We start from the raw sequence: 15,753 nt of genomic DNA, 5'->3' as shown, positions 1-15,753 counted from the left end.
ACTTTACTCTGTTCTACCTGTCACATCATTTTATCAGGAAACAAATATGCTCTTGTTTTTACTATGTTTGTCTTGAAGATGTAAGAAGATCACATGGTGCTTTTTATTATTGTGTTGGTTTGTTTCCTGTCTCTTGGATGGAGGCCAGCTTTGCGTGGCCCCTGGGCCTGTGGTCAGAGTGTGTGCTGGATAACCCGGCCCAGGATGAGGCCAAACTGACATGGGATGAAATGTCTGTCACATATTAGAGCCTAATTTAAAAACATCCTCCATAAATACTGAATAATAACAATAATAATAAAGGGTCAGAAGATGACTTGTTGGAATGAAAATGAGCTTGTAGTTTTTCTGCTTTAATAATGTGACTAGAAAAAGGTGTTGGACTTCAAATATGTCCATTTCTTTCACACTTCACCTTTAAAAGTGAAGCCATGTTGTTCCTTGAAGGAAAAACACGACTTTTCCTGTTTTTATGATAAATGTACGAATTTAATGTGAAACATTCAGAGTTTTTTCTCTTGTTGTGTTTGTTTGAAGCTGCTTCCTGTTGGTTTCAGCTGTTTGGAGTTTCCATTTTCTAAACTTCTACATTCTGAACCTTCTTCAGCTCTGAACAGATGATGAAACACTGAATGATTTCAAGCTCACACTTTGTCTAATAAACTTACATATTTCATTTTTTATTCAGATTGCAGGACTGTGGTGGGTCAAAGATCAGCTGTGATTATCTGGCAGCAGCACTGAAATCCAACCCCTCGTATCCCAGATTGCTGCACCTGAGTGGACCCTACAACAACCTGCAGGATTCAGGAGTGAAGCAGCTGTCTGTTCTTCTGGAGAATCCACGATGTCGATTTGAAACTCTGAGGTCAGTCACACGTTTTAGTTGTGCTGAGATGAATATGATGTGAAAGTTGTGCTGACACTGTGGATCAGTAGGCCCGCAGACCTGTATACAGGAAGTCTGGTTCTACTCTTTGTAGAACTTCTGATCCCTGATCCTCTGAGTCTGACTCAGTAGATAATGCAGAGTTCTGAGCTGATGTGGGTGAGTGGACTCAGGCAGCCTGACAGAGTTGATGTCCAGGTCTTCCCTGCCTGTCCTGATATACATAAACATGAGTATCCTTGCAGGTCAGATCTTATCAGTCACACCTGTTAGTGCAGCTCTCCTCTAGATTGTAGTGCTTGTTAAACTAGGATGATTTTAGGAGCCTGGACCGCAGACTCCAAGGGAAGTTATGACTTGGAAAGGCCAAAGCAACCTATTAGAGGTGTTTGCACTAACATAGATAAATACTCAGATTTAAATGGTAAATGGACTGGTTCTTATATAGCGCTTTTCTACTCTTTCTGAGCACTCAAAGCGCTGTACACAACTTGTACATTCACCCATTCACACCCATTCGCACAAGCACATTTTTCTAAGTGCTATCTAAGTAACATTGACACACACATTCATACTCCGATGGATGCATCGGAGAGCAATTTGGGGTTAGTATCTTGCCCAAGGATATTTGGCATGCAGACTGGGGAAGCCAGGGATCGAACCACCAACCTTCCGATCAGTAGATGACCTGCTCTACCACCTGAGCTACAGCCACCCCCATTTACACCTTTATTGTCTCACAAAGGGTTAAAAAGTGAATGTGCACAGAGAGGTTGGTGGTGAGATGGGCACTTCCAGCACTGTAGATGTGTTCCAGCTCAGTGTTCATGGAAATAATCCAGAGAGCAGGATTCCTTGATGAATGTCACATTTTCTTAAAGTTATAATCCACAGGGAAAACTGTGAAACTGTCGATCTGATATCTACTCAACCAATCAGGTGTTTACATGCCCTTCACTGATCTCCAGCCCCACCTTATTATCACCCCCTCTCTCTCTTTTACATCTGAATAATCTTCATTTCACATTTCAGTCAGTTCATATTTCATTAGCACGTTCACTTTAGCATAATCCATTTTAATCCAAACACCTTTCTCTTTAAACTCTGTTTGTCAGTCACAGTATATCCAGTACAATCCTCTTTTTTACTGTGTCACACACATTCAGAGATCATAGTGTCCTGTGTGTGCTCTCATTCACTCACACTCACTCTCATATGGCTGAAGTCTGTTTGTACAAAGGCTAATCTGGGACTCTCCACCATTTGACCCTAGAAATAAAGAAGCTTCTTGGATGAAAGGTGAAACGTCTTCAAGAAACTTAAAGAAGTCCTGATGCCTTTTTTTCTAAGCTCTTTAGATGACTGCGAACCTTCACAGACACCTCATCAGTGTCTCTCTCAGAGCTACCAGCCCTTTGCTACAATCACAAAGCTCTTCATTGAAATCAATGATATCAAAGCTGGAATCAAATGAGTCAAAGTCTTATGCTGATTCAGCATCACATTAATCTTTGCTCCTTGTTCTGCATCCCCACCATGGACTTCATTCCTTTCCAAGCCAGCCTTGAGTGTCCTTTATTCAGCTCATCCTCTGCTTTACTTTTAGACCTGATTTTAGCTGCTTTATCTCTCTTTCAACAAGTTTCTGTGCCTCAATCTTTTTCTTCTCTCCCTCATAACAAGACAGCTTCTTCTGCCTGAGAAGATGTTTGAGTGATTTACTAATCCAGGGCTGATTTTTGGGGAAAATAGTTCCTGTTTTCAAAGTAATCCCCATTTTTCCCAGAAAAAATGTAAGTAGAAATAAATGATCTAAGTGAGAACATGAGCCTTTAAAAAGGCTCTTCTGAGGCTGCTGCCAATGGTCCAACCCTCCAACAAAGCTCTGTAAGTACGTATGTGATCATAGCTTTAGTTTTTAAATGTTTATTCTAGTTAACACAGATCAGGTGGGAACAACTCAAATAAAATATCAAAAATATTAAGTGGTCATCGGTACTCAGTTTGTTCAATACTGAATACAATGGAGCACAAATTGTCCACATTTCTGAAATATTTCTGGGTGTAGCTGTTACCAAAGTGCAATTTAGACCTGGCCTGTGGTTGTTATCTAAGTGATAATCATCAATTTTACTAAAACAAATATAAAATAAAGAAATTTGACACATTTTGTTGACATCAAAAGCACACTGAACAATTCAGTGTTGTTTTACTGCTGTTCTCTCTTCACTTCTTCTCCTCTGATTCTCTCCACACGTTGCTCTGCACAAGTGCTCAGTTTCCTTACAAAAACAAGATTAAATATTGCTAAATATAATAGTATCTCATTACACTTCAACATAAGTGTTTTATTTTTGTAATTGTTTATCTGTTATTTTTCAGACTGAGTCACTGTGACCTGTCGGAGAGAAGCTGTGAAGCTCTGGCCTCAGGTCTCAGCTCTCAGACCTCTAATCTGAGACAGCTGGACCTGAGTAACATTAACCTGAAAGATTCAGGCGTGAAGCTTCTGTCTGAAGGACTGAAGAGTCCACACTGTACACTAGAAACTCTCAGGTGAGATCAAGCATTTTTCTTTCATCAACTGACAGAATTAGCAGATTAATAATAAGGCAGTCCTCTAATAAGAGGAGAAGTGGAGGTGTTTTGAAGGGCAACATACTCTTATGTTAACAAGACAGGAAGTAGTTCCTGGGAACTCCTTCCTTTGTTATTGTCTAAGTAGAAACATGATGGTAAAACAGTGATGAGTTTGCAGAGGTGAATCCACACAACACAACACAACAATGCTGTTGCGTGCTGAAAGCAGACTTCCCACAGATTCTGAGACTGCAGGTTTCATCACTGTCCAACCAAAATTCACTGAACCAGCAGTAAATGAACGTCCAAAACTGCACTTCATGTTTAAAAAAACCAGATGATCATGGGGATTTGTGTTTACATCTTTTTTGTGTAATCTGTTCACCTGCTGTTTCAGCTGTTTGGTGGTTGTTGAGATGGTTTTGTGAACTTTTAGCTGAGATTCTGACATTTCTGTAGATACCACACATGTCTAATTACTTTGTATAGCATGAATGGCCATAACGAGGTTTTTAACAGTAAGAAAAGTTGTAAAACTTAAGAAAATATAGTTAAAAGTCCAAAACCTTCTACATCTGGTCACTTGTGGAAAGGAGCAGATCAAACGAGTAAAGAATTACGTTATAATTATAAATGGCTTCAACAGCACATTCAGGTCTGTGAGACTCATTCAGACACTCAGCCGTGGCTCTGTGCTATATGCACATATTTCTGCATCTCTGCTATTCAGACACACTGTATATATAGTTTATTTTATGTAGTATTCAATACTGAACTGTACATTTAGTCTTTTTAAAGGCAGCAAGTTTTATTCAGTGTTTTCATAAAAGCCTCATTTTTATCCATTTACTGCTATTAGGAAGAAGACACGTGAGGTTTAAGACCTGGACGAGTTTGAAACCATTTGTCCTCTACAATGGAAAATGGGTGGAAATAAAACTGGGTCTCACTTTAGCCAGCTCCTAATTTTATCAGTTCTACGCTCAGCGTCTCCTGTATATCTCCTATATAAATTTTGCACTCAGCTTTGTGGTCTCCAATATCACTGAAATGCAGCCAGATGCTGCTCATTTTGCCTTTTCACTCTTTCCTGACACGCTTGCATTTCAATACAGCTCCCATTTCTCTGTGTACCTGGTCTCTACCACTACCCTTGCTGTCTATGGGACATGTCTTCTTTCACATAATGGTATGATCCCAGTCTGTCTCTTAAAGTGTTTGGCCACATGATTTGCTCATCAGAATAAAATCTCAGCCGTGCTCACATTGATTATCAGCAAGCCTGAAAATTCATCAATATTTGACATATGAAATTATCTCAAGGGCTGGATTTGGCCCACGGGCCATATGTTTGACACCCCTGGTTTACACAGTTTCGTATTCAATGTACAAGTGAGTAAGCTGTCAGCTAACTAGCAGACAAGCTAACTGCTGGGACTGCGTCTTTCTAACAAGAGTGTCAGACACTCAGACTGGTTTTATTTGTGGATGATGATGTGTTCTCACACTGATCCTTCATGCTGATGCTGCCATCCACCCACTGCTCCTGGATTCCTCATCATCATCTCCATCAGCCCTCACAATACTCCACCTTCATCAGCTTCATGTTCAGGAGCCTGGATGGACAGTAATTCTTTCCATGGGTTATGGTGGGACATTGAGAGCTGAAGTCAAACAGCAGTGAGAAATGAAAGACTGATTTCTATTTAGTCTTGTGATGTGCAGCTTTGTTCAGAGCATTAAGGCCCAGCAAAGATTACTGAGGTCATAGAGTCCCTGATGAAACCTGTGTGCTTATAGAAACTGAAACCAGATGAACCAGAATAGAAGGACATTAAAATGAAGTGTCAGCTACACAAAGGCAAAGCTATTCAGTTGTTGGTGTGAGTTATTTAAATGGAGGATGGAGTCAGACTTTAAGCTGCAGGACTCAGTCACTATATCCTGTTCTCCTCATAGAACCTGGACACACAGACTCACCTGTGACACAGTGACACACAGTGTGGGCTACACACACATTAGAAAGTGGATCAGTCACACTTGTGCAATCATTTGTTGTGCTGGGAAACCATGAACACTTTGACTCACCATTAATGGCTTACTTACAGCAATATTCAATCATGAATTCAAAAGTAGTGTATTGTGTACTTATTGTAATAGTACTGCAGTATGAGAAGTGCAACATTCAGTGTGCAGAAACAAATCAGGTGCTTTCTAACAGCAGTGTTCCCTTTAACACAGCAGCAGTTCAAATATTTCTGTCAGTCTGAACTGAAACATGAATCTAATCAAATATCAACTCAAAGTTCTTTGCCTCTTCCAGGACATTAACATTTGATCTAGTTTTTTAAAAGTTCCCCTCAGCGTCCAGAGCCACCAACATACCTTTGATCAACAGCAAGTGAACATTTATAAATGTGTGTTTTCAGAACAGGAACCAGCAGAACTATTGTTCTGTTATCAGGGAGCAACAAAAACGCTCTTCAGCTCATTTACTGTGCAGGACTTTGAGTGTGTGAAGTGTGTGTTTGTGCTGGATTTCCTTTGGAGAATCTCAGTCAGTAACAAGACAAAGAAAAACTCTTTCAATAGTTCAGGTTGAGTTGACAACATGAACTGCATTTATCTTCCTCTGACTTGACATGTTCTTCCTCCTCTGCACCGAGCCAGCTGCTAAGACTCACAAGCTCATTGACATTTTCTGATGATAAAGAAACTCTCTTCTTCTGTACAATATGAGCAGCAACAGAGAACAAGCTTTCACAGGTACAGTTGTTGCAGCTGTGGCCAAGTACATGCGCTGCATGTTTGGAGCAGCACTCTAATGGACAGGCCTCTGTACTGATGGCAGGCTCTGCTCTGTATCCACCACACTGTTCTCAGCTTCCTCCTGTTCACAATCACACTCTGATGAAGCACCAATAGGGCCAACTTTTTCTCTGGTGGCTCGGATGTTGTTGCTTCCACAGGTTTCCCTCCAAGAACCCTCTGTTCCTTCAGTAAGTTCAGTAAGATCTGGGTAAACACTTGAGCTCCTTGAATCTGGCTCCAGTGCAGCAGCAGTTTTCACATATACAATGTTGGCATTTTGCTTGCGTGTCTCCAGGTCTGTTCTGAATGTAGACTTGAATTTGACCACGTAGGCGGGGTCATCATCTGAGCTCTCCATCACCTGAGAGAGATGACAAAACACAGAATCACAGAGCATGAAACCAACGTTTCTCCTCCCAGAAGTTCAGTCACAGACCTGCAACAGAAACAAGAATCAAAGATTCAAATGACGCAGAGCATTCATTTACTCATATCCACAAACATGTCCTCTACATATTCATGCTGTATTTACACACACATACAGAGGCTGTTTGTCTCTCACACACAGACAGGACACTGAGAAATACATCATGTTAAATATACCTGCAGGCTTCCAGCTGTGCACTTTGTCCCTGTTAGCTGTGATTGCCATGGCAACCTTGGTGTTGTGCGCGATGCAGGGACATGTTCAAAGGCAGACGTCTGGCAGCAGCATCATATTTGATGCACTATCTGTACTGAGTGTGCTGACTTTATTTCAAATGTCCCACTGCTGTGCAACATGAATCACATGTTCTGCACGTTTCTGTAACTCCCAGGTAACCATGGTTACCCAGCTACGTCCAGTAGTCACCAGAGAGACCAACAGCTGGTTCATGTTGTAACACCGTGGCTTTCGTACTCTCTCCTTTTTTACAGCTCATGTATTCTTCTTGTGATGGTGTGTCTTGAGGCTCATACATGCTGTCATTTGTTGATCCTAAGAACGTTCCTCAGACCGACTTCTTCAACAACACTAATCGGCCTGAAGTTTGTAGCTACTCACTTCACTGTGGTGTTTGTTAGCTTGTCTTTCTTTGGTTTATCTAGACTCCTCCCACAAGCTGATCCAACGTAGTCTGCCCAAGCCTCCCACCTCTGTTTGTTTGGGTGGTTTGTTTGCTGCCATCAACAGCGTGTAATGCATTTAAGTGATACTTCAGACTTGAAGTACTCCAACGATAAAAAACTCAACTTTGCTTAAAAATAACTTTAGTTGTATCAAAACTGCCCTCTGGAATAATTAGACTTTGGTGACAAACTGATGTGATCTCCATGTTTCCTTTGTTGTACTGTGGGCGAGTGTCAGAACTGAATGTACTGAGTAACATGTAGAGTTTAAATATGTGTCTAGAGCTGGGCGATATATCGAGTTTTTAAAAAATATCGATATATTTTTATACGAGATATAAGATGTGACAATATCTTTTATATCGATATAGTCTATGTTACCTTATAACTATACTTGTGGAGCCGCAAGTTTGCCTCTCTTTTGTCCACTTTTGTCTTTACGCAACGTTACTCGGCCTCGCCCCTCCTTCACTGAACACAACTCCCCCTCCCCCATCGCTTCAACTGCAGGAAGCGACAAGATGGACACGGCAAATCTCCGTTAACGAGTTACTGCGCATCGCTGGACGCCGTCAACGTGTTAGCTAGCTAACCACGCTAACAAGCTAACCACGCTAACGCCATGCAGCCCAGAGGCGCTGCACAGCCTAAAATCCTTTCATTTTCTCAAAAGTTGACAGCGCGCCTTATGTATGAATTCTGGTTGTGCTTGATGGCCGCGAACCGATTTTATGTGGAACACGGCGCTCAGCAATCTGTCAAAAAATGTTTTAGTACGACTTTGTTAAGCTACGGAGCTGCACCGCTTGATGGATTGTCGGAGCATTATGGCGACCGAGGAGCCTCGCGGAGTGATACGTACTGTGCTTCAACGTAATATTACCCTACTGTGTATAAGGACCATAAATGGCACCTTTTAAGAGACGTGGTTACGAAGAGGATTTCAAACTCCAGGCTGTCAGTCACACAGTAGAAGTTGGGAACAGAGCAGCTGTGAAATCTGTCTTTGTTATTATGCTCATCATCTGTTTGTTTACATTTTGACTGCACAATTGTGAGCTTTTTGTTATGCACAAAAACAACATTGTTTTCTTTTATTTATGGATCATTATTATTTAATAAATGTTCATAATTTATTTTTGAGTAAATTTTATGTACATCTATGCTCTATGTTAATAAAAGTGCCTGTGTGACATCTGGGAAACAGCTTTGACTAAGAACTCTCTTTTTGTTCTTACTTTATGGCTTTGAAAAAATATATCGAGATATATATCTTATATCGCCGTCCAGGTAAAAAATATTGAGATATGAATTTTGGGTCATATCGCCCAGCCCTATATGTGTCAGTTCCAGTTTTAGACCTCTAAAGTGCAGCTATCATGTTAGGAATAGACAGTAACACTGAGCACACTGAAGTCAAATCTTTATTTATCCAGTTCATCTGAGAGGCTGAGCTCAGTCCATCCATTTAGTGAAATGATGTTTAAAGGTCTCCTTGTTCTGTGAGCATGCACAGATCCTGAAGCAGAAAGCCTGGGTTACAGAGAAATGATCATCACTGTGATGATGCTCATCATCTCTGACTGGGATTTGAGGTTTTGTCAAAGCAGCAAACACAAAGAAAGCCTGGCTATGTTGGACTGGGTGTGGAAGCAGCTCCCAGCTTGAGTTCAGGAGACAGACACCCTCTCTACTTTGAAGATCAGCTTCAAACATTCCTTTTTGATAAAGCTTATAGTTAGAGCTGGATCAGGTGACCCTGAGTCATCCCTTAGTTATGCTGCCATAGAGATGGATAACAGACGGATTGTTGTTTTGTGTGTCTGCAGTCTTTCAGGTTGTCTGATCACAGAGGAAGGCTGTACTTCTCTGGCCTCCGCTCTGAGCTCCAACCCCTCCCATCTGCGAGAGCTGGACCTGAGCTACAATCATCCAGGTGACTCAGGAATGAAGCTGCTGTCGGCTGGACTGAAGGATCCAGGCTGGAGACTGGAGACTCTCAGGTATGGAGAGAATGTCTGATAGAGGAGGAAGAGTTGGAAACATTTCCTGTGTCTTTCACTCACTTCCTGTTTGTTTGCTGCAGATGAGACATGAAGAATCACACATGCAGGAATATTTTCAGGGACAGACACACTAGTCTAGCTGGATAGTACATGGATATTTATGTAGGGGTCTCCAAGGAGTCTGTTTGCAGGAACATTAATGATAAGTGATAAGTCATGTTGAGAGTTTCATTAAAAGTAGACCTACAGTTAGGTCCATAAATATTTGGACAGAGACAACATTTTGTAACTTTAGACTTTATTAGGTCACAGGTGTACCTGAGATAGTGTGCACTGTGTACCTAATAAAGTGTCAGCCATGTGTATGTTTCCCATGCTGTATGTCCACAGTCACAGTGACAGTCAGTGACACTGACAGAAGGATGAAACAAGGCTGTGAATCATTTCAGTCTGTGTGTGTGACAAAGAGGCAGACAGGAGCAGCTAACATTTGGAAATGGAAGCTTACTGGAAACTCTACATTCACAGCTGAATTCACAATAGACTTGTTCTCAAGTGCACATTTAGCAGCTAATGCTAATACTGTTTTCCCTTTGCTTTCTACAACTTGAGCAGCTATTGCTAAGTAGGCCACTTTGCTCTGCTAAGGATTTGTGTGACCATGATGGAAACACTGATAAGCTAATGCTGCTAAGCTAATGCTGTTTATGGGCCCTGTTACAATCAATATTTCATTCTCATTCTGTTGTTTGAGAACAATATTAACGTTTCACATCATTATAACACAAGAGAAAAGGGTATTAGCGTTAGCCACTAATGCTTATTCACCTCAAACTAGCTTTAGCTGCTAATGGGAGCCTACTCAGCATAAACCCCTCACATCGTTATAATGCAAGGGAAAAGAGTCACTTATGGCAGCCTATTTAGCATTAACGTCACATCATTATAACACAAGAGAAAAGGGTATTAGCGTTAGCTACTAGTGCTTATTCACCTCAAATTACCTTTGGCTGCTAATGGCAGCCTACTTAGCTTTAACTCCTCACTAATATAATGCTTATTTACATCAGATAAGCATTAGCTGCTTATATTGTTATAAGGAAAGAGAAAACGGTATTAGCATTAGCTGCTAATAATTATTCACCCCTAAATAGAATAAGCCGCTAAAAGCAGCCTACTTAGCATTAACTCCTCACTTCGTTGTTATCCACGGAAAAGAGTATTAGAATTAGCTACTATCATTTTTAATAAGTAAGAGAAAACAGTGTTTTTATTATTGGATAATGCAAACTCACCATAAATTAGCATTAGCTATTTACAACAGCGTACTTAGAATTAGCCGCTCACATTGTTAAAAAGTAACAGAAAACAGTATTAGCAGTAGCGCATAATGCTAATTCACGTCAACGTAGTATTAGTAAATAAGGGCAGCCTACTTAGCATTAACTGCTCACTAATATAATGCTAATTCACATCAAATTAGCATTAGCTGCTCAAGTTGTTATAAGGAAAGTGAAAACGGTATTAGCATTAGCTGCTAATAATTATTCACACGTAATTAGAGTTAGCCCCTAATGGCAGCCTACTTAGCATTAACTCCTGACATTGTTATAATGCAGGGGAAAAGAGTTACCATTATCAGATAATGCTAATTCACATCAAATTAGCATTAGTTAATAACGGTAGACTTCTATCATTAGCTGCTGTCATTCTTACAAAGCAAACAGTATGAGCATTAGCTGTTAATCCTTTTTAATCTAAAATTAGAATTAGCCACTAATGGCGTATTGTTAAAAAGTAAGAAAAAACATTGTTAGCATAAGCGGATAATGCTAATTCACCTCAAATTAGTATTAGCTAATAACGGCACCTGCTTAGCATTAGCTGGTCACATTGTTATAAGGTAAGAAAATATGGTATTAGCATTAGCTGCCAATTTCTATTTACCTAAAATTAGCATTAGCCACTAATGGTAGCCTATTTAGCATAAACTTCTTAATGCTAAATGAAGTTAATTAATGCTAAATAGGCTTAACTGAAATGAAAGTAATTTTAGCATTAGCTACTGATATTGTTAAAAGGTAAGATAAAAAATTGCTAGTAGCAGCGGATAATGCTAAAACATATAATAATTAGCATTACCTAATAATGGCAGCCTTCTTAGCATTAGCTGCTTATATTGTCATAATGCAAGAGAAAAGAGGTGGCAAAAACATTGTTAGCATTAGTGGATAATACTAATTCACCTAAATTAGCATTAGGTAATGATGGCTACGTACCTAGCATTAGCTGATGATATTGATTTAAAGCAAGAAAATATCGTATTAGCATTAGCTTTTAATGCTTTTTCATCTAAAATTAGAATTAGCCAGTAATGGCATCCTATTTAGCATTAACTCTTCACATCGCAGGGGAAAAGTTAAAATTGAATAAAAAAAAGTGTTCACATTAGCTACTCGTATTGTTAAAAAGTAAGAAAAAACATTGTTAGCATACGGGGATAATGCTAATTCACCTCAGATTAGTATTAGCTAATAATGGCAACTCACTAAGTATTAGCTGGTCAAATTGTTATAAAGCAAGAAAATATGGTATTAGCATTAGCTGCCAATTCCTATTCACCTAAAATTAGCATTAGCCACTAATGGCAGTCTACTTAGTATTAACTACTCACTAATATAATGCTAATTCACATCAAATTGGCATTAGCTGCTAGCATCAGCCTACCTAGCACTAGCTGCAAACATTGTTAAAAGGGAAGGGAAAAGTGTTAGCATTACCCAATAATGCTAAACTCGCATCAAATTAGCATTAGCTAATAACAGCAGCCTTCTTAGCATTAGCTGCTCACATTGTTATAATGCAAGGGAAAAGAGTTAGCATTAGCGGAGGATGCTAATTCACGTCAAATTAGAAAATATGGTATTAGTATTAGCTGCTAATGGTTATTCACTTAAAATTAGAATTGGCCATTAATGGCGTCCTATTTAGCATTAACTCTTCACATTGCAGGGGAAAAGTAAAAATTGAATGAAAAATAATGTTTACATTAGCTACTCATAGTTAAGCGGATAATGCTGATTCACCTCAAATTAGTATTAGCTTATAATGCCAACCTACTTAGAATTAGCTGGTCACATTGTTATAAAGCAAGAAAATATGGTATTAGCATTAGCTGCCACTTCTTATTCACCTAAAATTAGTATTACCTGCTAATGGCAGTCTACTTAACATTAACTTCTCACTAATGTAATGCTAATTCACATCAAATTATTTTAGCTTTAGCATTAGCTGCTAGCATCAGCCTACCTAGCACTAGCTGCTCACATTGTTAAAAGGGAAGAAAAAACGATATTAGCATTAGCTGGTAATAATTATTCACCCCTAATTAGAATTAGCCGCTAATGGCAGCATACTTAGCATTAACTCCTCACATCGTTATAATGCAAATGAGGCTAACTTGCATTAAATTAGACTGCTGTTATTAGCTAATGCTAATTAGAAGTAGCTGCTCACATTGTTATAAAGCAAATGAAAACGATATGAGCATTAGGTTCTAATGCGTATTTGCATTAAATTAGACGTAGGTGCTAATGGCGGCCTACTTAGCATTAGCAGCTCAGATGTTGTAATGCTAGGAAAAAGAGTGTTAGCATTAGCCGTTCACATTGTTATAAAGTTAAGGGAAATAGTGTTAGCATTAGCTACTCACATTGTTAAAAAGTAAGTGTTAGCATTAGTGCATAATGCTAATTCACATCAAATTAGCATTAGTTAATAACGGCAGCCTATTTAGCATTAGCAGATAATGTCGACCTTGGTCCACTGGAAAAGTTAAGAACTAAAGATTTAGGATTGTTTCTCGATAGCTCTTTCTCATTTGAGAAACAAATTAATTCTGTTATTAAAACCAGCTGTAAGGTTTATACTGTTGATTGTCATTTATGCTTAGAAATATTTACTTATATATGCTTAGTTTTATAATCGATTGCATGATGATAGAGGTTTGATCCTGAGTAGTCTGTAAAGACTCTGTGTGCCTTCCAGAGTGCTCTGGCATGCACACACCACTTGGGGCCATGAGAGAGGTCGTACCCTCTCTTACTGATTTATGGTGTAGGACAGGGGTCTCAAACTCAATTTAGCTGGGGGCCGCTGCAGGCAGAGTCTATATCTATATCTGCTGTATTTAGATTGAAATGTCTGTATTAACAGTTCTATAACCTTCTTCTGAACATGAATGGAACACTGTAGAAAATGAACTGTTCTTCTGAACATGGCTTCTCTTGCCTACTCCTTGCTGCTAGAGACCTGGCAGCGTTTCCTCTCGCATAGCCGAGCCAGATTTGGCCTGAGGGAGGAAGCAGTTGCGACCCTCAGTATGTCTTGAAGATGATCATCCGTAAGTCTGGACCTGTACTTGGACTTATTGAAGTTCAAAGTGGAGAAGAGCTTTTCGCACAAGTATGTGCTACCACAAAGGCACATGGTCCGCTTGAACATTCGGGAACGCCGAGGGAAACTAGGGCTCAATTCTCTCAAAAATTGTCCAAGCTTGTCTGCTTTTCCACTCACCTCCCTGAACTTTGCTTTGAGTTCAGAGTTGCACTGCAGCTCAATGAGCTCCATTTGAAGCACAGAAGGGGCATCTTGCACATCAAAGGAGAAGGGGTCCGCAAAAATTTGAAAGGTGGCTCTGTGTGTCTTGAAGTCAGCAAATCTGTGATCAAATTCCTCCTGTAGCCTCAAAATGACATCAACATACTTGTCAGCACTGAATGGTGTGCCTGCATCCACGAGTGCCTTGCATGCTGGGAAATGGCAAAGGTTTGTCTGAGAGAGCTGAGCTTTCCAGAGCGCAAGTTTTGTGGAGAATGCTCTCACGTTGTCATAGGCATCACTGACAAGTTGCCCCTGGCCTTGTAACGTCTTGTTCAGTACATTAAGCTCATGTGTTATATCAACAAGAAAAGCTAAGTCCATGAGCCATTTGGGATCAGTTAGCACAGGAACACTAACTCCATCCTTCTCCATGAAGGCTTCACTTCTGCTCTCAACTCAAAAATCTCTTTAATACATTTCCCCTGCTGAGCCAACGTACCTCAGTGAAGTCGAGCACATCCCCATATTCTGACTCCATTTCCTCTAAAAAAGCACAGAACCTTTGGTGCTTTAAGCCCCTGGATCTGATTTGTTTGATGCATTTCACAACAATAGACATCACATTGTCAAACTTCAGGCATTTGCTGCAAAGGACCTGCTGATGGATAATGCAGTGCAGAGCAATGGCCTCCTCCACGCCTTCCTCTTCCAGTTTTTTTTGAACAAGTGCCACCAGTCCATTTTTCCTCCCTGTCATTGATGGCGCTCCATCTGTTGTTATTCCAACAAACCTCTTCCATGGCAAACCAACATTCTCAATGGCATCACACAGCTTGTAAATATCTGCTGAGCGGTGGTCTGGCCATGCATTGGAATTACTGTGAGCAGCTCCTCCATCACTTCAAAACTGTCATCAACACCACGGACATACATTGGGAGCTGGGCAGTGTCGGTGATGTCTGTGGTCTCATCAAGAGCGACTGAGTATACACTGAAACATTTGGCTTTCTCACAGAGTTGGTCATGAATGTCAATTGACAGGTCAGAAATGCGATCTGCTGCGGTGTTGGCAGAAAGGCTGATGTTGCTAAACTGACCTTTCTTTCCCGGACAGACTATATTTGCAGCCTGCAATATGCACTTTTAGACAAATTCACCTTCTGTGAATGGCTTCCCTGCTTTAGCAATCATCTCACTAACCACGTGGCTTCGACTGCTGCATTATTCTCTTTGGTTGCTTTCTTGAAGAAATCTTGCTGACTCAGTAGATCTGTTTTAAGACTGGCAACCCGGTTCGCTCTCTCATCTCCCTGGTATTTTGCATCCACCTCAGCATGTCTAGTTGTGTAATGACGTTTCAAATTGTATTCCTTGTGCACTGCAACTTTCTCTGTGCAAATAAGACAGGTCGGGGTGCCCCTGTGCTCAACAAAGAAATATTGCATTTCCCACTTTTCCTGAAATTGTCGTTGCTCATCACCAACCTTTCTCTTCTCCGCAGGCTTTGAAAAAGACATGTTTGGGGCTATGTAACATTTATAATTCTACTTGGTGTCACTGTCGCATTGAAGTTTCAATCAAGCGTTTAGCCGACGGACAGGGAACGTCTCAACGCGTAGAGAACGTCATTTCTGCTTCTTTTTCTTGCAACCGTAGCACGGCGATCGGCAGATAAAAAGCCGGTAGCAGTCTCCTTTGTTTTTACGCTCGATGTTCATGTCTTTCATGATGACACGAACACCGTGGTGTTTGCAG

The 15,753-nt window shown here is 40.3% G+C and overlaps 1 protein-coding gene across 22 annotated transcripts in view; it reads left to right on the top strand.

The window, feature by feature from the left end:
• Window positions 1-15,753, top strand: part of LOC118453432 (protein NLRC3-like) — an 815,502-nt gene that overhangs the window by 416,428 nt on the left and 383,321 nt on the right. For 5 of the 22 annotated variants that reach the window (XM_087837966.1, XM_087837976.1, XM_087837958.1 and 2 more), the window contains 2 exons: window positions 3,272-3,445; window positions 9,220-9,393. The exons of 14 other annotated variants lie outside the window; for them this stretch is intronic. In XM_087837966.1, the coding sequence (XP_087694092.1) occupies window positions 3,272-3,445; window positions 9,220-9,393 (348 nt within the window). Of the gene's footprint in view, window positions 1-688; window positions 869-3,271; window positions 3,446-6,960; window positions 6,999-9,219; window positions 9,426-15,753 lie in introns of all 22 variants that reach the window. 3 more of the 22 variants (XM_087837944.1, XM_087837985.1, XM_087837947.1) reach the window with 3 other exon arrangements.

Source organism: Neolamprologus brichardi, chromosome 3, assembly GCF_056152115.1.
Source record: "Neolamprologus brichardi isolate AB-2024 chromosome 3, ASM5615211v1, whole genome shotgun sequence".
In the NCBI taxonomy this organism is placed as follows: domain Eukaryota; kingdom Metazoa; phylum Chordata; class Actinopteri; order Cichliformes; family Cichlidae; genus Neolamprologus; species Neolamprologus brichardi.
The sequence above is the reverse complement of the archived record's forward strand: the minus strand, read 5'-3'. Positions and strand labels throughout refer to the sequence as shown.